The sequence below is a fragment of the Orycteropus afer genome, unplaced genomic scaffold, assembly GCF_000298275.1.
Source record: "Orycteropus afer afer isolate SDZICR_OR568_19922 unplaced genomic scaffold, OryAfe1.0 scaffold00007, whole genome shotgun sequence".
NCBI classification, from domain to species: Eukaryota; Metazoa; Chordata; class Mammalia; order Tubulidentata; family Orycteropodidae; genus Orycteropus; species Orycteropus afer.
This window is the reverse complement of record NW_006921594.1, coordinates 3,785,553-3,807,222: the sequence shown is the minus strand read 5'-3', so window position 1 is coordinate 3,807,222 and position 21,670 is coordinate 3,785,553. Positions and strand designations below refer to the sequence as shown.

The 21,670-nt window shown below is 36.4% G+C and overlaps 1 protein-coding gene across 1 annotated transcript in view; it reads right to left on the bottom strand.

The window, feature by feature from the left end:
• Nucleotides 1-21,021, bottom strand: part of PPP1R3A (protein phosphatase 1 regulatory subunit 3A) — a 49,632-nt gene extending 28,611 nt beyond the window's left edge. The window contains exon 1 of the mRNA XM_007944143.1: nt 20,234-21,021. Coding sequence (XP_007942334.1) covers nt 20,234-21,021 — 788 coding nt within the window. The remainder of the gene's footprint in view (nt 1-20,233) is intronic.
• Between the last annotated feature and the right edge of the window lie 649 nt (nt 21,022-21,670).

Genomic DNA, 21,670 nt, shown 5'->3' with positions numbered 1-21,670 from the left:
AATCCTACTTCCGTAGTGATACTGCCTCGGAAACCCAAGGAGGGGTCGCTATGAGTCAGGGCTGACTCGACGGCACATAACAACAACAACATGCTAATCTTTTATCACTAAGTTAAATTTTTTATTTTAAAGGAAGATTTTGGATCAAAACTAATGATATATTTATATAAATTTATATATATTCACCCAAGCATTACTAGAATAGTAAGATGAATCACCCATGAAATATCTAAAACTCTGTGCCTTAAGTTATACCTGTTTATTTATGTTAATATTTCCTACACAATAATTAATATTGAGAAAATAATTGATAATGAGAAAAGGATGAATTCTATGTTTTCAGCATGCCAATATATATAGACAGGCAGTAAGCTGAAAATGGTTAAGAATATGGAAAAGATAATTTAGTCCAGGACACACCTCAGAAAATATAAGATGTTAATGTAACCGTTACTATGATGGTGTTCATAAAAATCATAAACAGTTTCTCAAACCAATGAAAAATCATTCCTATAACATCACTAATGGAAAATAGATGACAAAAGGAAAAATTTGGGATAATTATATGTACCATTTATAACTACATTCAATTTCCTTTTTACAGTTACACTATTTTTCTCTCTAATGTATTTTGCATACTCTTTCTGGATTATTATAATTAAAATATAACTTTGTCCTTGAGCATAGAGACTATATAAAAATTCCCAGCTTAGCTAAGCATTCTTTTTGAACCTTCACTTTCAAATTTGACTGCCACAATTTTTTATTACAGGCAGTCGGATTGACTAATAAAACTTACAAAATATCTTTTTGTGGTCATCTCCACAATTTCTTTTTAATTCTGTCTAACGGTCTCCTGCTTTTCTTCCCATGTGGAAGTTTTCCACTGTAGAGTCAGTTTCAGTTCCTCGATGGTACTGTCCCTCATCAAGGTGATCAGCAGCACCGCCCTTTCCATAATGCCTATTTCCTTCTATCTTCTATGAATCCCTCTGAGTATGTTCCACTCCTTCTGGTTCTTACTGCGATGATAGCTAAATTACATGTGTACAAATACAATCTCTTAATCAGATTTAGGCTTGAAAATAGAAGCTACCCCGAAGAGTCTTACTTAGAGAAGGAACTTAGTAAATTATTTATGAATAATTGGTTTGTTGAGGCACTGTGTTTCTGAAACCAAACAAAAACAAAAGAAACCACTGCTTTCAAGTAGATTCCAATGTATAAGTGACTCCACAAGACAGAGGAACTTCCTCACAGGGTTTCCAAGACTAAAATCTTTCTAGAAGCAGAGAGATATCTTTTTCCTGCAGAATGTCTGCTGTTGGGTCCCTTTTCAATTAGCAACCAAGCACTTTAGCCACTGCCCCACCAGAGTTCTTCAACGCTTCAGAGCAAGAACCTTAAATCACAAACTTAGTTTCAACTCCTATATGTATATCCTGGATTTGATCTCATAACAGGAACCCTGGTGGAACAGTGCCTAAAGCATTGCACTGCTAACTGGAAGGGTTGGCTCTTCAATCCACCAACCACTTTGTGGGAGAAAGATGTAGCAGTCTGCTTCCATGAAGATTACTGCATTGGAAACCCTATGGGGCAATTCTACTCTGTTGTATAGGGTCGCTGTGAGTTGTAATCAATTCCAGAACAATGGGGTATTTTTGGTAATCGTATAAATTGCTTTCGCCCAAATTACTTCTTATATGAAATAGGACTAGCCCCGCCTAGTATGATGGATAATGGTAATCTAACAGGAAATGAGGGGAGCTCTGGTGGCCTAGTGCCTGAGGCATTTGACTGCTAACCAGAAGGCTGATGGTTCAAACCCACCAGCCACTCCTCAGAAGGAACGTTGGGCAATTTACTTCCGTAGTGATACTGCCTCAGGGTTGCTATGAGTTGGCTCCAACTCCAGGGCATTGAGTAATGGGAAAGGATGTTACATCACTTAAGAAATAATAATATGGATCCTTAAAGCATATATTATTTACTTTAAATTTATATGATTAAAAAATATATAAACTGATAAAAGAATAGGTCAACTTATTTACATAGTATAATATCAGAATATTAAAGTTACAAATTAGGTTACAGTTCATCGTAGTTGAGAGTTACACTGGTTTTTTAGTCAAGTTCTAAGAAATATGATAGATCCTCAGTCTCAAATTTAGAAGAATGGAAGTAAATTTGTCCAAGGGTACCATAAGTGGACAAGGGACTCACCAGTAATTGAAGAAATAAAGAGAAAGAAACAGAGACCCTTATAATCACGCTAACATAATTTTCAAAAGGGTTTCAAAAAACACGTAATTTCCTCAGAGGTTATAGTTCCTCAGAAACGAGTATATTTGATTGTACTACAAAGAGTATCATAGACTCAGTCAATAGCACCCACTAACTAATTTTTAACTCATCCTCACCAGAAATATTTTCAGTTGAAATCCATCCACATTTGTGTACTGACATTTAATTGAGAAAACAACAAGAAGTATGATAACATTTTAATTTTCAGCTAATTTCAGTGAAACACATCTTCTTAGAAAGTGAAAAATAAATATTTGCAAATGTCAAGCATTGCCTACCTCCAGCATACATTTATTCTTTGGGTGTAAACTTTAGACTTTGTACAATAAAGTTCATTAGGATATTAGGAAAATTACAGTAAAACTCTTAATGAAAACTATGGGAGGTTAATCAAGAGTGTGATGTTAACCAAATATATTTCTTAACACTCTGATAAATGGGGTATATTTTTGCCATATAAAATAATTATTTAGACTTTATCATATTTTCCAAATATGTATATATCGATTTTCTACTTTTTGGTATCTTAAAAATTACCATTTAAAAAGTGTTAAAAACATTTTGATATGTCTGATTGCTATGGATTAAACTGTGTCCCAAAAAATTATGTATTGTAAATCCTAACCTCTATGCCTATATTTATAATCCCATTTGGGAATAGGCTGTCTTTGTTATGGTAATTAGGCAGGATTAGTTTAGGATGTATCTTGAAACAATCTCTTTTGAGATTAAGCTGACACAAACTAGCAAGCAGAGATAGGCCACATGGAGAATGCCAAGGAGCAGAAACTCAGAAGAGACAAGAACATTCCTCCAGAGTGACAGAAGAAGGCCTTCTCCTAGATCTGGCTACCTGACATTGGACTTTGGACCCCTAAATTGTGAGAAAATAAATTTCTGTTTGTTAATGTCACCCCACTGTGTGTCTCTGTTTTAGCATCACTAAATAACTAAAACACTGAGGATAATTGTGCTATGTTTAAGTTTGTTAACATTTTCACCAAACATTTTAAATATACATTATGTTCCGCAAAATCAGTAATCACTTACAAACTAGAAAGTTACCATGGTTTAAAGTTATCAAACATAAAACCTTTGTCTACAGGAATCAATGAAACTGCATTTGTCTGCTATACTATTTTTAAAAATTAGTATATGGGAATCCTTCATGCACTTTCCATAACTTTTCTGTAAATCTAAAATTATACCAAAATCAAAATTTACAAAAATAAACTGTAATCAATAAAGTATTAGACATACATCACCCTGTCTGTCTGCATGTCTTAAGGAAAAGAATCTAGATGCATGGCATCACTCCCTTTTATTTTAATGTTTGGTTTCATACAGAACAAGATCAAGATTCTTTGTAAGACCAAGACAGAGATGACTTAATAGAGAGCTTAGCTACATGGGAGGAATCTGGTAGAGACAGAAGATCATGACAGGCAAAAGGCCCAGTGAAGGGAAGTCGTTAAGATAAGGAAGAGCAGACAGGACTCCAGCCAGGCCCACAGTCTGCAGGTGTCAGGGTCAATGAGCACCACGTGCACATCAGCGGCAGCACTAACATCTGCATTGGCCCTGACTCCAGCCCGGGCAGAAAGACAGAATGAATAAATCAAGTCTTCAGTGGACAGAGAATATCTGCTTTTGGTCTTTTATTATTCAGCCTGCTAGATTTTTCTGGCTCTGATCCACTGGTGTGCATATAGGGTAAGAAGGAAACCAAAGGTGTATCAATGAATCTTTCTTTCATTTGAGATGTTAAGATTATTTGACATTATTGATCAGCAAAATTGTAGTGAGTTGATGAATTATTCCTTTAGGAGACACAAGAAAGAAGCCTGACTCATTAGCGTACCCTATAATAGACTATGGGCCGACTCGACGGCAAACAACAACAACAACAACATAATAGACTATATTAATTTAATTCTTAACTTGATCTTTCATTGCCATCTTGGTAACTGAAAGTAACATTCGCAATTGAGACTATCTGCAAGATGTTATAGGAACTCTGGCGCTGTAGTGCCTAAGGCTTTTGACTGCTAACCAGAAGGCTGGTGGTTAAAACCGACCAGCCACTCCTTGGAAGGAAGGTTGGGCAATCTACTTCCATACAGATACCACCTCAGAAACCCAAGTAGAGTCACTGTGAGTCAGGACCAACTTGACAGCAGTGAATTTGGAAATTATACCAAGATGTTATAATGGTTAATATCTTTGATTCTATATTTAATTTTGAGTCCATAGGGACAGCAAATATGTGGTTATTGCAGGGACAAAATGCCATTTTACTTGCTGTTTTTTAACATATACATATGGTCTTTGTATCTTCTAGTCTTAATTTTTTAAATAATTGTTATATTTTATCCAATGGACAATCAGATCATCATGGTCATTGAATATGATACGGTGGTAGAATCAATCGGAGTTGGTAAAAAAGAAATAATTCTTATTTGCATGTTGTTGTTGTTGTCATGTGCCGTCAAGTCACATCTGTCTCATAGGGACCCCTCCTTGGGTTTCCGAGGCAGTATCACTACCGAAGTAGATTGCCCAACCTTCCTTCCGAGGAGTGGCTGGTGGGTTCGAACGGCCAGCCTTCTGGTTAGCAGTCAAGTGCCTTAGGCACTATGCTACAGCAGCTCCCAATAACAATAATGATTTTGACTTTAAAAGAAATATGGATTAAGGAAAAGGGATTGTAATTGGAGAGAAAATGTCCAGGAGGCTTTTGATTTTTAAAGATTGTGAAAACAATAAACACTCTCCTCATTAAACCTGTAATAAGCATAATTCATTATTGAATTATTCAGAAGGTACTTTTGAATTTTACCAGCCCTCACAGTTATCAGTGAGAAAACCAGTTGCCTATAATAGACAATTTTTCAATTTTTATGTCAAAATCCTGTGTTAGCCACTGTAAAGAATAATCATTACATCGCTACACCATTCCTGACCTCAAGAAACTTGCAATCCAGTTGGGAAGAAGGACACACATGGGAGTTTTATTTTAAATGCAAAGAAACAAAAAAGCAAAGTTTGAGTAGATGCCAGATGAACACAGTAGGTATTAAAGCTGAGCTGAGAGAGGGAGAAAGTCTGAACAGAATGAAGGGGCCAGGAAAGCTCCAGTCAAGAAGAACATTGAGTGGATCCTTAGTAGAAGTAAAAAGTAGTATGGTCAGAGATGAGGGGAAATAGTTTTAAATTGGTAAGTGGCATAAACAGGAACAGAGAAGACAGGTGGGGAAGCTAGAGTGTGCATAATTAAGTTTTGAATAGGTATTTTTGACTCCGTCCATGTTTACATGCAAATTAGAAATTTTTAACAGAGGATCTGACTATCCTAATATTGCCGTAATGAATAAGGAAGACAGAAGAAGAGTTGATGCTTTTGAGTTGTGATGCTGGCGAAGCATGCTGAAGATACCATGGACTGCCAAAAAAACTAACAGATCTGTCCTGGAAAAGTGCAGCCAAGATGTTCCTTGGAAGTGAGGATGGCCAGACTTCTCTCACCTACTTTGGTCATGTTGTCAGAAGGGACCATTTCATGGAGAAGGATGTCATGCTTGGTAAGTTGGAGGGTTGACGAAAGAGGGGAAGGCCTTCAACGAGATGGATTGATACGGTGGCTACGACAATGGGCTCAAGTATAGCAAAGACCATGGAGTTGGTGTGGGATGGGGCGGCATTTCATTCTGCTGTGCATGGGGTCACTATGGGTTGGAAGCAACTCGATGGTACCTAACAACAACAACAATATTGCAGTACCACTACTGCTCTTTAGGGAGCTCTGGTACCATAGTGCCTAAGGCACTTGACTGCTAACCAGAAGGCTGGCAGTTCAAATCCACCAGCCACTCCTCGGAAGGAAGATGAGGCAATCTACTTCCGTAGTGATACTGCCTCGGAAACCCAAGGAGGGGTCTCTATGAGTCGGGTCTGACTCGATGGCACATAACAACAACAACAACAACAACAACAACACTGCTCTTTAACAGCCTCAGAAGCAAGGCAAAGCCAAGTATAGTCACTGCATTATATTAAAAAAACTCCGAAGAGTTATTTCAATATTCAAACTTCACCCTGTTGATGGTCCACTATTGTTGCCTATAGTGACTCACACACCACTGAATGAAAAGTCACCCAACGCTGCATTCTCTCACGATTGTTGGTCGATCAGACCCATTGTGATCCATGGGATTAATGATGGTTGCTTTTTAAAGAAGTAGATCTTCAGGCCTTTCTTCTTAGTCTTAGCTCACATACTCCTCTTAACCCTGTTCAGCTACATTACTGATATAAAATAGAGTTAACCATCCCCATAGATTAGTTAATGAGGCAGCATTAGTAGTGAAAAGAGAGGTGGGGAGAGGGTTTCAAATCAAATGGAATCAACTCCAAACCAAGCTTTGTCGTGGGAGAACTTGAAAAGTCACTGAGCCTTTCTGAGTTTCAGTTTCTTCACCTACAATAATGACGTTGAGGATTAAAGGAATTTGATCCTGGAATTTAACCAAGTCAGTTCAAATATTCGTTTCCAGCCTTTGTTATAGCCTGTGAAATGCAGTGAAATGCATGTGAAATACATGATTGTTTGTATTGCTTTTTAATGGTGTAAGTCTAGTAAACGACTTAGAATCTTCTTTGAAAACAGCCTGAATATCAACTAAAATGCTTTACTGAAACAAAATGTTTGGATCTTTTTTACAAAGGAATAAACCTATCTAATAAAAAAATGTGAAAATTATAGTAGCATTTTTGGGTCATATGGTAGTTCTATTTTTAGTTTTTGAGGAAGCATCGCACTATTTTCCACAATGGCTGTACCATTTTGCATTCCCACCAGCAATAGATAAGAGTTCCAGTTTCTCCATACCCTCACCAACATTTGTTATTTTCTGCTTTGTTTCTTTAATCTTAGCCATGCTAGGAGGAATGAAATTGTATTTCATTGTGGTATTGAGCAAGGACTCTATAGAGGAATCTTGATCAAAAGGTGGAAAATGTAGAACAGAATTTCAAATTCTCTTGGACTCCAGATTTTCTGGAGCTGTGAAGGCTAGATGAATCCCTGAAATTATTGCCCTGAGGTAATCTTTAAATCTTAAGGCAAAAATATCCCCTAAGTCTTATTAAAACTGAACAATAACTTAGCTTAACTGGTAAAACAATTTCTGCCTTAAGCGTTATGCTCTTTTAAGAACTATCTATATTGGATCAAACTGACAGCAGCAACTTGAAAGATTAGACAGAAACTTTAGGGGGCAGTGATTTTATGCTAATAGGAGAAGAACAATTCAGAAAAGGAGAGTGAGAATGGTCACTGAATTGTACATGTAGAAACTGTTGAATTGGTGTTTGTTTTGTTGTGTATATTCTCAATAAGTGGGCTCTGGTGGTGTAGTGGTTAAGGCATTTTGCTGCTAACCAGAAGGTCAGTGGTTCAAACTCACCAGCTGCTCCAAGGGAGGAAGATGATGTAATTTACTTGCGGAAAGATTTACAGTCTTGGAAATGCAATTGGGGTCGTTATAAGTCAGAATCAACTTGATGGCAGAGGGTGTGGTTTTTGGTTTTTATTCTCAACGACAACAAAATAAAGAACATTTTTAATTAAAAAAATGTAAAAATTACAAATTATAAAATACAGAGTGAAAGTTAGAGACAATAATCTCTGGATGAAGGCTACCTAGCCATGCTAACACTACAACCATTCTGATTAGACAGACAGAGCAAGCGGCATGGCAAAAGTCCTCTTCTTTCTGGGCATGAAAATATTTTAGAAACATTAAGTCGTTTTGCTAAATGTTAATTACTTTGCCTATAAATAAGTTGCATCATACACAATCATGGCAGACAACAATGCTTTCATGTAAGAAAAATTGTTTTATTTTGTACTCTAGGAGCAGTTACTCCATGGGAAAATATTGCCAGAAATACTGGTAATTTAAAGGAAACACTGTAAAGTGATGAAATGTGAAAAGCCAGTCTAATTATATGAGTTGATCAACAATAGGACCAGGAGTGCACAAACTAAATGAGCTTTTATGAGACTTTTATTCAAGTGTCTTCAATGATCATTTCAGTGTCTAAAAACTTGGCTGACTAAATTTAGCTTTGACTGAAATATTATTAGTATAGAAAAGATAAACTAGTATCCAAAATATGAAATGCATAAACAATTTATTTATTACTATATATTTACTGTATCTGTAGATACACACAAAAGAGGTACAATTTAAGCACATATATGTGTGTGTTTGTGTGTGTATTTTTTTCACAAAGACTTGTATTAAAAATAATTTCTGTTTAAATGAATAGTATTTCCTATAGTTCTCATCATGTCCAATTTCCTAAATAAATTATCAACTGGATTGGCTGCACCAGCTCTCTGTATATATTTACTGGTAAGAATAAATAGCTCTTAGACAAAATTATACACACACATACAAACACACAGTCAAGAAATTTAATATATATTCAAATGAATTCTCCTTGTATATACAATATTAACCTTTTCTACAAAGGGTACACCAAGAGACAATTCAAAGTTCAGTTGGTCTACATCACATTTTATTTTTATCAAAATTTGGTTTATTCTAAATGTCTTTTCAATGTCTAGGTTATGCAATTAAATTCTTAAATGAAACTTTGTTTAAAAAGTGGGTATCTAGAATATAACACAACTATAATTCTAAATTATTTGTCTGACTCAGAGGTTTTCAAAAATTCTAGTAATCATTATCTTTCTAGGTCCAATTAGGGAATAGATGTGATGATCAAAAGTTCTTTTAACTTTCTCAGTTTTTTAAATAAAATCTTCCCTTCTCTGGCTCCCACTGCAAGTGTTATCTTAATAATAATACCTCCAATTTCAATATACTACCTATACTCAAAGCTAAAAAGGAAGGATTGGAAGAACTTCTTTGCTAGCCAGCTATTAACCTATTGGGTGCTCCTGATACATCAGAGCTGACAGTACATGGCCCTTGGAATAGCTGTATTATTTACCCCTTAATAGGACCTAGTTAGTGATGTATTTTTCTTCTCTGACCTTTGCATTAAAACATTACAAACTAGCTCACTAGTTAGGACCTCAAGGGGAAAATCCAAAATTACTGAAGTTATTCAACATAGAAAAATAGAAATCACTGGCAGAAACAATACACTTCTCCTTGACTTTAAAGGATAAGGATAGGAACTCTAACATTTAATTCAACTGAGAATCACAGTAAGTGAATGCCTGGTTTAAAGGCACAGAGCTTCCCGATAGAAATATTACTGAAGAACACCATCTTTCCATGAGATGATTGCAAACAAGATACTTGGCATGGATGATTTTCAGGAAAATTCTACCACAAACAAAGGATAGAATTATGTGGTCTCTTCTGCAAGAATATAGTTCGATGAAAACAGTCCCCACATCAAGAAGTGCTATCTATGTACATAGGAAACAGATTATAACTTTATTTCAACTAAAGACAGTACTTCAGTCTAAAGACTGAAGAATATATGTGAAGACAATATTCCTTTTTCTGCTGTACCTGAATGTGAGTTTAAAAGGCTGTGGAATTCTTTTATGGGAAAATACTTTAAAAACTTAAGTTGTCTCAACATAATATATATTGATATAATATCAGGATAATAAAATATAACATATATAATTAATATTATAAAACAATTTAAATATTAATCTTCAAAAGGAGATATTAGTAAAATATGAGCATTTCATCCAGCTTAATTCCATATACAGCTTTTTGTTGTTGTTGTGTGCCATCGAGTCGGACCCGACTCATAACGACCCCTCCTTGGGTTTCCGAGGTGGTATCACTACAGAAGATGGCCCAACCTTCCTTCCAAGGAGTGGCTGGTGGGTTTGAACTGCCAGGCTTCCGGTTTGCAGTCCGGTGTCTTAAGCATTACACTACCAGAGCTCCTATATACAGCTTAGGAGGCTAGATTTTACCTGACTAGTTATATACGATTTGTAATCATGTGAAGACAGCCACAATAATCTTTAAGAATGAAAATCAGTTTAGGATTGTTCTTATAGATTTAGAGTCAACAGGTTAGGTTTGTATTTTAGAGCTCTGTAAAACAAACCATTATTAAATGGTCTAGGAACTCAATTTCACATAATCAGGAAAAATGTCCCATTCATTCAGCATGGTTTACAAATATAAATGGAGAGGTGATTGTAGTCATTTTTACTACAGCAAATTTCAAAGGGCAAGTAAAAGTCAGATCCACAGCTGCAATAGGATGACTGCTAGCATCTCACACAGGTTGGAATTCCATTTATGTCTGTGACTTGAACAGCTCTTGATGTACAACATAGGCAGAACATTTTCAGAATAACTTGAGGAGGAAGTACTATTGAAATTTCCTGAGACAGATTTGTTTAATGTACAATTTGTCTCTGTCACTAAACAATGCAGGCTAACAGTCCAATTTAGCAATTTATTTCTAGTTGTCATAAAACCTTTAAACAGCAGGATGGCATAATTAAGACTTCAAAACCAGTTATTATTTATATAAAAGATAATAACACCACCATGCCAGTTAACCCAAGTAGAGCTATTAGAGAAGCAGAATAACAACCTGGAAAGGTTTGAGAGGCATATCCTGATGAGCGTTTCCTTGTCTGCACGGAGAGTGCTTTCAACTGGGGAACGGCCAAAATGTATTGCTTTATATCTCAGAGGAAAAGAATCATATAAAACTGAATTTCATCTTCTCTTCATAGACATACAGGACTGACAAAGTGAATTTTTTTGCAGCCAACTTAGTTGTTTAAGCTAAAAGAACCAAAGTATGTCCAATTTGAAATCAACAGATATTTAGAACCTTCAACATCAATTTATTTTTTCCCTTAATATTTGACCAGTGCCATTACTTAGCAAGAAGCCAAATTGCTACACTATATTTCTATGCAATCATTCCAAGTTTTCTTCTCCTCTGAATGAAAAGCTAATGAGATGCGAAATGGTAAGATAGTTACATATAGGGATGCAGGGAAGGGCAGCCAAGACAAAGGACCTCCAAAAGTTCTAATTAAACACCAAGTACCTTTGAAGACAATCATTTAGTCACAAAAAAGTGGGTAAAAATGATTAACTTGATCCTCAAACCAACAGTCTCATTGCATATGTTCACAGATTTAAGACCATATTTTCAAATAAATGTTTTATTTTCCTTGCAAATTAAATGCATTTTAACATAAAGTGAAACAAATAATTAGTTTCAAGGTCCGCTCATTAACACTAAAGGCTAATTGTCCAGTTATCAATTTTTTTCAGTTTCCACTTAGAATTTTATTTTAAGGGAAAACATTGTGACTTACCTTTTAAAAATGCATAATCATCAATTTATGATGAAGTGATGTTCCAAAAAGTTCTTGCAATTCAGTAGCTGTTGGAATTCTGAAATAGTTTCTGTCCATAGAAGTAATGCCATAAAAGTTTGGTTCCCTTGTTAGGGCCCAAAAGCTTGTTAAACTCATAACATAACTGAATTTGAAATTATTTGTATTAGCATGGGTTCTGGTATCAGGAATAATAATGGGGGGGGGGGACATTGCCCCATTAATCATGGGCATAGAACTAGCCATAAACAAGATTTCAAAACATGGAATTTTTCACCAGTGTCACTCATAATACCATTTTTTGTATCTACAAAGTGTCAGCAACTGAGATTCTTACTGTACAATTGACTACAATGGATACAAAATGTAATTTATCCAAGTTCACACAGTTTGTTGTTGCTAACTGCTGTTTAGTCCACCTCCAACTAATTGCCATCCCATGCCAATGTAAACCCCAAGCCTGCCTTATTTTAAACCCTTGCTATTTGCATTATACCTCACTGTTTTTAAAGTCTCCCACCCCAACCAAACCCCTGCTAACATACACACACACATACACACATACACACTCCAGATCTCCAGAGTCCTCAGGCTTCTATGGACTCCTTACCATGAGTCTGTACTCCAATCTGCATGGTACCCTATCTGGCTCTCTGTTGTAAAATTAATTAGCTCTATTACCTCATTCCAAAATCCAATCCCCTTTGTGCAAATGACCTCAATTGGGTGTAAAATTGAGAAAATCCCTTCATATATTTATGAAGGCACAAATGGTTTGTCCTCCACTATTAACTGAAAAGTTGGTAGCTCCAAAGCACCAAAGCACAGTGGCACCATAGAATACAGGTCTGGCAATCTACTTCCATTAAGATTGCAGGCAAGAGGTCTCTAGGTAGCACAGTCTGTGATCAGCTGTTAACCAGAAGTTCAGTGGTTTGGACAAACCCAGTGACACCACAGAAGATCCAGGCTTAGTAATCAACTTCCATAAAGATTATAGTCAATCCTACTGTGTACCAGTTTGGGTCTCTTCAAAGAAACACCTCAACAAACTTCTCAGCAAATATAAATATACAACAAAGTAATGGATATGTGCTCATCTTTCTTAAAAAAAAAAAAAAAGATTGCAGGCAAGAAAATGCTATGGATTGGTTCTATTCTGTAATGCATGAGTTGGAATTTACTAGACAGCAATGGAATATGAGTGCGGGTGTACATACACGCACACACATATACATGTATATACAGTCATGCACCACCTAACATCTGTTTGGGCAACAACAGACTGCATATACATCCTTGTTTACCAAAAAATAAACCAATCTCACTGTTATCCAGTCGATTGCAACTATTAGTGACTCTCATTGGGTTTCCAAGGCTGTAAATTTTTACAGGAGCAGACTGCCTCATTTTTCTTCTTCGGAGCAGCTGGGGGGTTTGAATCACCAGCCTTCTGATTAGCAGCCAAATGCCTTAACCACTACACCACCAAAGCTCCTTAAGGTTATAATAGAGTTCAGAAATCCCGATCAGAGAATGGAACTTAGTGAGTGCAATAGCTTGCCTTGTGCACCGTGTGTATCTCATGTCTCTTTTATAAAATGTGATTGTGCTGCCAGGAGTCTAATGGTACAGTTCATATACAACCTATAATACATATCTCTTCACAGGCAAAAGAAATGCCTATGTTACTGGCTTATGTATGTACTCTACTTTACTTTCTGTCTTAAAAGTTTACTGCATAACAGGGTATGCTTCAACTCACAGGAAATAGCATTCATTCTTGTGTCTCACATGTCTCTTGAGTTTTGTAGCATTCTTTCTCTATTTAATTTTATTTCAAAAATACTACCTTGAAGTATATCATGGCCCCCAAATGCAGTAAAACCAGTGCTAGTGATAGCAGCAGCAAGAGACAAAGGAGACTTATTATTTGGGAGTGAAACAAAAGGTTATTAAACAACACAAAAGTGGAAAATCAGTGAAATATTGCTCGCAATTTGGGCATGTCCCACACAACCACACCGATCCTCAAAAACAAAGAAAAAAGTCTCCTAACTGTTAGAGTATCAGCTCCACTGTAAGGTCCACTGTAAGCTACAAACCAAACCAAACTCACTCCCGTAGACTGGGATCCAACTCATAGCGACCCCTCCTTGGGTTTCTGAGGCAGTATCACTATGGAAGTAGATTGCCCAACCTTCCTTCCGAGGAGAGGCTGCTGGGTTTGAACCGCCAGCTTTCTGGTTAGCAGTCAAATGCCTTAGACACTATGCTACCAGAGCTCCCTAAATCTTTACGGAAGCATACTGCCTCATCTTTCTCCCGTGAGGCAGCTGGTGGGTTCCAACAGCCAACCTTTTGGTTAGCAGCTGAATGCCTTAACCACTGTGCCACCAGAGCTCCGTCAGCTACAAGGCTAAAGAAAATATGAGAGAGACTTACATTAGACATGCGGAAATTGCTAATGATGTAGATGTAGGAGCAAACACAAATGTGATACCCTCTGAGCACATTGAAGATCATGGCTAAGGCAAGATGTTTGTCCTAGATGGTTAAACAATATGATGTTCACACAATGTTCAAATCAAGTAATGAACTTCCTGTTTCCTAGAATGTGTTGTGGACATGAAGTGACGTATGACCGTGTGTGTGTATGTGTGTGTGTGTGTGTGTATACACACACATGTATTTACATATACAAATAAAATTTCAGGCAATGTTATAAAGTGGAGTCTCAGCATATAGGAGTGTAGAGGTACTTTAAAGTCAGACAGGGCACTGGAATCACCCCACTTCAGGTGACTCCCCTGAGGTCACTTCCACTATGTTATTTCTTTTGAGGTGTGGAGTAAAAACTTGGAATAGGGACAAGTGTCACAGCAGAATTGGAAGAAGATCAAAAGCTGAATTATCCCATTGTCCCATTTCACAATGGTGCCATCCTTTTTTTTTTTGGACTAAAACTTATCTGGCTCAGAGTCCTTGGGCCTGCTCCACTATTATAGGCAGTGTATGGAATTCAGTAGGGTTGTAGGGCTCATTGAGATCCCAGAGGACTCATTTGAGGCATGGCATCCTTAGTGATTTTTTTTTTTCACCTAGAGCTTGAGAGAAACCCTGAGTAATGATACCACTCTTAATCCTTTTCCTTCAGCAAAGGTTCAAAACCACCCCGGTGAAAGTCAGACTTACAAGGGTATGGATTTCCCCCCACCCCAAAAAAAAAATACTGGAAGCCACAAAGCCCTGGTATATCTCCAAGGAAATTCTAAGCTAGTTGGCTCCTTGTTGTCAACCAGCTGGCAGCTTCTAAACAGTCCTCTTGACGGGTCATGTGCAGCTGTGTTTTATGTTTCTACATGGCTTTGCCAGAGGTCCCTCCTCTTAAGCAGAACTGGCTTCCACAATTAGTGTGGACTCAAAATGAGTTAGTTATGGAATGCATTAGGTCCCAAGAGCCTCATGGGTCTATTTACACTGATTCGGACTTTTTCCAGGACCCCCAAGGATACTGTAAATGTAAATTAAGGAAGTCTCACAATGCAGTGGCTCTGACTGGAGCATGCAGGATGGCAGGATCTTATGCTCTATTTTCCAGTGCTTTTCTTGGCCTCATTTTGATGATTTTACCTGGAGGACAACTCTTGCTATTCTTAAAGTCATGTTTTATAAATGATTTGTCCATGCTTCATCCATGAATATGCCTGATTCAATCTCCCAGGTAGAAAGAGTGGACTAATCAATTTTCTCTTGTGGCTGGAAAATCTTTCAGGATTTTTTTTTTTTTTTTTTGCATTTACATTGTCAAATTATAAATTTTATCAAACACTTATATGATGTTGTTTATTTACTTAAAATAATAAATTGCTTTCACTCAATAAAATACAAAACCAGATAAAGTCAACCTGTGTATCCAACAGTTTGGAACATACGTTTAGCAGCTGGTAGGAAGGAAAAAAAGATTTAAAAGTACTGAGAAAGACACTCCCTTAGCTAACATCATACACACACACACATTTCCAATATATCACATATTCTAGAAAATCTAAAATGTAATGTAAACCATTTTTATTTCATTTAATACTCATAGCTATAAACTTTTCCTAGTTTGATTAGTTTTGCTTGTTTATACTCATGGTTTCCATTATCTGCTCAAAGAATGCGAGCTTGGTTTGTTGTTTTTTCTCTCTCTCCTGTTATTCCCCTTTCTGCCCCTGTGAGCCTTTTCCCATGAGGCCTCTCCTTCATGGGTCTTGTTTCCAACCATGTTACTCAGTTGGATACCAATGCTTAGCATACCACCTGACACCCTCAGCCTCAATAAACTTTTGTTGGACAAATTTTGGAATCTGAACAATGAAACCTATGAAGTATGGAAAATAATGCAAGGCCAAGAATCAGAAAATTAGTTAGCTGCACAAGATTTGGTAATGATGATGACAATTTTGATGGATGACTGGATGATTGTGTTACATATGCTCAACGCTCTGTTTCTCATCTGTTAAAGGGGAAATTTTAATGGTCACTAAGATATCTTCCAGATATGGTGATACACCTCTCAATAAAACGTACAGTTTGATTAGTTTTTCTTGTTGACAAAATCCTTTAAGAGATGAAGGAAAATTCAGAACCCTTCAAAAGAGAGAGGAAAGAGACTTGGGGTTGGTTGAGCCTTTCCAGGGTTTTTCTGGATCCATCTACTGCTAGGATTGACTTTTTATAGCATTAACAATTACGAAGAACTTAACTATGTGTCAGACACTGTGTAAAAGGTTTACATGCACTATCTCATAGAAATCCCATTGCATGAAGTAGTGCCAGTATGATTCCCAATAAATAGAAGAGGAAACCAACTCAGCTTAACTAACCAATATCACACAGTGGGAATGTAGGAAGGACTCAAATCCAGATATGTCTAACTCTGAAGCCCACCATTTTAACTTTAAGGTTATACTGCTTTTAAATGCAATTTTTAGCTTATGTATTGCTATGGATGTATTGTAATTTATACCAGTGTCATTTATTTTTAAATAAAACCCATGGGATGCAGATTAGAAGTCTGCTTAGTTTGTTTGTTGTTACACACCCCAGGGCCACATATGTGATGACACTTCACAAGGATCTCATGATGCATGTCTTTCAGAGCAATTGAATGCCTCGGGTCACTCTCGGTCACATGCTCATGAGTTACAAACTGCTCCCCCTAGGTATTTATTTCTGTCCAAAGTGGATAGACTGACAAGCATTAAAACAAAAAATAGCCCAAACCAATGTGGAGATTTTGCAAACTCTGACCTGAAAAACTCTCCATAGACAAAACGTCATAGCTAGATGGGTGACTGACATAAAAGAAATCCTGCTCACTAAATGTGTTGTCACAGTCCTTTCTGTACTTATTAGAAGGGATTATTGACACTTTCGGGAGATACGATCACAGATACCACAATAGGAAATTAACTTTGGTATTAGGAGGAATTGAAGCTAGATGTTACAGTCAACACTAGGACAGCCTAATTTATTGTAACTGTGACTTACATCATACAATATTATTAATCCACTTGCATGTATAAAACAAAGAAGTCACATACATTCCTCTTCTGTATTTATCTTCTGGAAGAAATACCTCCAAATTAAGCTATATAAGGACCAGGGAAACATTCAAGAAAGACTCATTCAGATACTACAACTATTTGCAGGGGGGTGGGGAGGGTGGGAGGGGGTAGGAGCTATAATTCTTTTGATCAAATAAGTATTAATTCATCCTTATTTTAGCCAAGTACATATTTTATAAAACAACACTAATAAGGTGTGTTATTTTTCCCTAACCAAATTCTTCACAATTAAATCCAACTGCAATATTCATTTAGAAATTTGATAATGCTCTCTTGTGTGAGTTTTAGGAGTATTTGAAACCCTATTGCATATAAATTATATCATGGAAAAGCTGTATAAATATTCTATTACAGCACATGCTGTTCTAAGGATCTTTCAGGATTTCCTTTATACACTCCATTTTGAGTGGTATATAAATCAGATGTAAAAATTCATGGTGGACTGAAACTCAGCTCAAAAAGCCTCCTCCAGAGGCAAATGCTTTTTTCAAAATGTGGTTTGAATTATGTTGGTCATTTTTAAATTATAGAAGTGCAGAAAATGTATTTGTGGTTTTCAAGGAGAGAGATTTTTTCCATTTTTATAACTCATTAGGAAACTTTACAGGCCTTTAGACCATTTTGTGGTTTAGTTCTTCTCAGGTTTTTCCCCAAAGCAATATAACATGAATGGTGTCTGCTATGAATCTGATGATTACTGTTCTGAATACAAATGTGTGTATGGATATATAGTAACACATACCTTATTCTAGTAGAGATTCCAATAATATCATGGTAGCACAGTGCCTAAGGCATCTGACTGCTACCCAGAAGGCTGGCAGTTCAAACCCACCGGCCACTCCTCTGAAGGAAGATCAGGTCATCTACTTCCATAGCGATATCGCCTCAGAAACCCAAGGAGGGGTTTCTATGAGTCGGATCCAACTCCACAGCCGTGAGTTTTTGAGTGAGGGATAGATCAGGCCTATCAGTTGTCTATTCTCTGGTCTTGTTGTCAAGTTTGCTCTATAAAGGGAATTCCCTATCTATACTGCAGTTCAGTTGTATTGCTTATCATTTTAAAGTCGAATCTAATTTGCAGAAAAATCAGTTAAACAATACTTCTTTTGTGAGCAGTGAATGCTGGAGGTGCAGGGGGTAAAGCACTCAACTGCTAACTGAAAGGTTGGTGGTTCATACCCACCAGTCAATTCACAGGAGAAAGATATTGCGGTCTGCTTCCGTAAAGGTTTACAGCCTTGGAAACCCTATAGGGCTGTTCTACACTGCCCTTACAGGGTCGTTATGAATGGGAACCCACTTGATGGAAGTCGATTAGGTGAGGTCTTTTATGACATTTTTGAAATAAGTCTGTCTTTCCTAAGTTCTACTTTTCTATAACATATAGGGCAAGTTACAGTATATTGAATAGATATTCACTGATGATTATTGTCTTTGAAAAGTATTTAATATGTATGTATTTATGTGCATAAATTAGTTGTGTTTTATAATGTTGAACTTATTTTGTCTGCTTAGCTAATATGTAGTTTAAAAATTTTATAAATATATAAATTATTATTTTAGCATACATAGAGCTTATGATTACATTATCTTTATTAATAGCATCAATTAAAATCCAAGAAAGTTTTATTTAGATTAAGAAATTTGGCATAATTCACAAAGCTAATTAGGGCAATCTTTCAAATGACTTAAAATGATAATGAAAATAGAAATAGTTTATGTGATTGAATTGCTTCCACCTATATTATGTTTTATTCATTGATGCATTGGAATTAGAAATTCAGTAGGTATTATTTGCTGCCATATAATAATCAGAGCATTACAGCATAAACTGGTTAAAATTTCCCCACTGTCGTGATACGTTTCCACTGAATTCTGCACAGAATCTAGGTGTCTTGATTACACTTCTAAGGTATGCCACTACTTCTAGTACAGAATCTACTCTAGAATCTCTGACTTTAAGGACAGGTAGAAAAGATCAACCAGAGAATAAATCGAGTATTGTTCTGTGGCTGGTGAAGCAAAGGGGAATTTCCTATTGGGATAATCTTAGGAGCAGACAGTCTCTAGCACCTTCAAGATGGCTTATCAACTAACCTAACATCATGGAAATTAGCCCACTCTATATTATACAGAGAGCTCACTCGGGATTTCTTTATTTTCATATTAACAGGAGATCAAGGTTATTAATGAGGGGTCACATTCCTAATCTCTAATCGACACAGCTGAGTCTCTTTATTTCTATTTGGGTCACTCTTTTTTTTCACTCTATTCCATTTATTTTTACTAAACCATTCCAGTTTCTTTGCAATAATGTTAAACTTGGTTATAAATTATAAAGTTTCATGTGGATTTCATACATTATCCACAAAAATCATATGCCTTTCTATTAGTTTATCGCTAAGGTCACTTATGATTTCTTTAACATGTATCACTCAAAACATCCCTGTGTGACTCAATCTGTCATTAAGAAGTTTACTGCAGCTTTTTTGGGAGGTCAACAAATTTCTGAGCACTTGGTACCTATTGAGACATAGTTTCTATAGTAACTAGGAATGTTTCAATGTGGGACATAGGTATTTAAAAACCACTGAAAATGAATATATTTCAGATGTCCAAAAATTGTTTTTCTATGTGACGAATCTAAATTTTATTAATTTCGCTTAAGAAATTTATAATTCATTAGACAAATAATATACACAGTGTGCCTGCCATCTCTTACATTACACTTTTAATTTGTCTTACATTTGAAGAAGTTGTAACAGTGCTGTTACTTGAATAGCACTGACCTTGTTAACACCTGGCACCATTGCTTTTTACATAGCAAGCAGAATATTCTAAAATAGAATGGCTATTTCATACAACATATGAAATAAAGAATAACATTAAACGCTTTAATATTATGAATAGTAAAAAATGAAAGATATATCCTCACCTTGATTTTACCTTTAAGCAGCCTTTTATGTGTCTACTGGGTACTTCTTCTGGTGGTTTTACAGGCTCCAGCTCTTGTTCTTTCTTTTGACAAACCAATGTATAATTTAAGCCATTGTTATTTGACCAAAATGTACCAACAGCAGTTTCATAACGTATACAAAACTCAACTCTACTGCCATCTTTTTGATAAGGAGGAACCAATGATATCTTAAAGGAGAACTGGTCAGTTTCACCATCACATGAATTAGGGACATATTCTGCTAAGATGTCGTAGTGTGAATGCCAGTCATCTAAGGACATTCTCACATACACCAACTTCTCAAAAGAAATATTCAACACTCGAATTATTCCCTTCATAGTTGTAGACCCAGGAAGATACTCAGTTGATTCCAATATCGCTTTCTGTACTTGAAGTTGTTGCATAAGCTCTTCTTTTGAAGGAGGCAAGTCAAATAGTGGGCATAAAACATATTCTTCTGTATGGAAAACGTCCTTCCTTAAGTCAAAATTGGTTGAAGCAGTTGGTAATTCCCAGCAATCAAACTCTTTAACAGACACAAGATTGAATCCAAAGGTATCAGCAAAAGAAACTCTCCTCATACCTGAAGAGGGGGTGTCCATGTACATGTCTTCAGAAGAATCAGAACCTCGTCTACTTGGCTGAGGGGAGAAAGCAGGTTTGAAAGTAGTTTTAACTTCTTCATCTTCAGAAAGGGAATCAGATAAATTAGGAACTTCTAAAAAGTTGTCTTTGCTAATTTGACTAGGTTCTTCAGAAGGCTCCATTGGGCTCTCTGATATCAAACAAGAGAGAACTGTACCACTAGTAGAGGCTGATATTTGAGATACTGTGGTTTAAAATAAGTATAATGTTACAGTTGACATTGCAAAAAGGAGTCAGCTCTATAAATAGGTCTGATGGCGTGTAAACTATGCTAGCCTGCCTCCAAAAGCCTTTAATATGATAGCATCCATGTTACCCTCGCCAGCATGTTTCAGATTTAACCCTCAGTTTTTAAAGCTGCATTTGTTTCTGAGTTAAGTTCCCACAAAACATTTTTAAATCATTTTTTGCTGTGTCAGAAATTCTGAACTTCAGAATAAAAATATTGTTACATTAGTTGATATTTTAAAATAATAGAACTTAAAATTTTTTCAAAAAAGAAAATAAACTTGGTAGCATAATACTTAATATGTAGTTAAACTATATCAACTCCTTGGACCAGGCCAGGGAAGAGAGGGGAGGGTAAGATCATTAATAGACGTGGAAGTGTCCAGAGCATAAGATAGTTACCATTTACCAGTGACTTGCAAAGTAAAATGTGCCTGTAACAGAAGAGCTGGGAGTTCAGAAGGTGACTCCTGACTTGGATGGGGAAGGTATCATTGGAAGTAAACCAGGAAGGGCATGTAGCGTTTGTGACATACAGGGTGG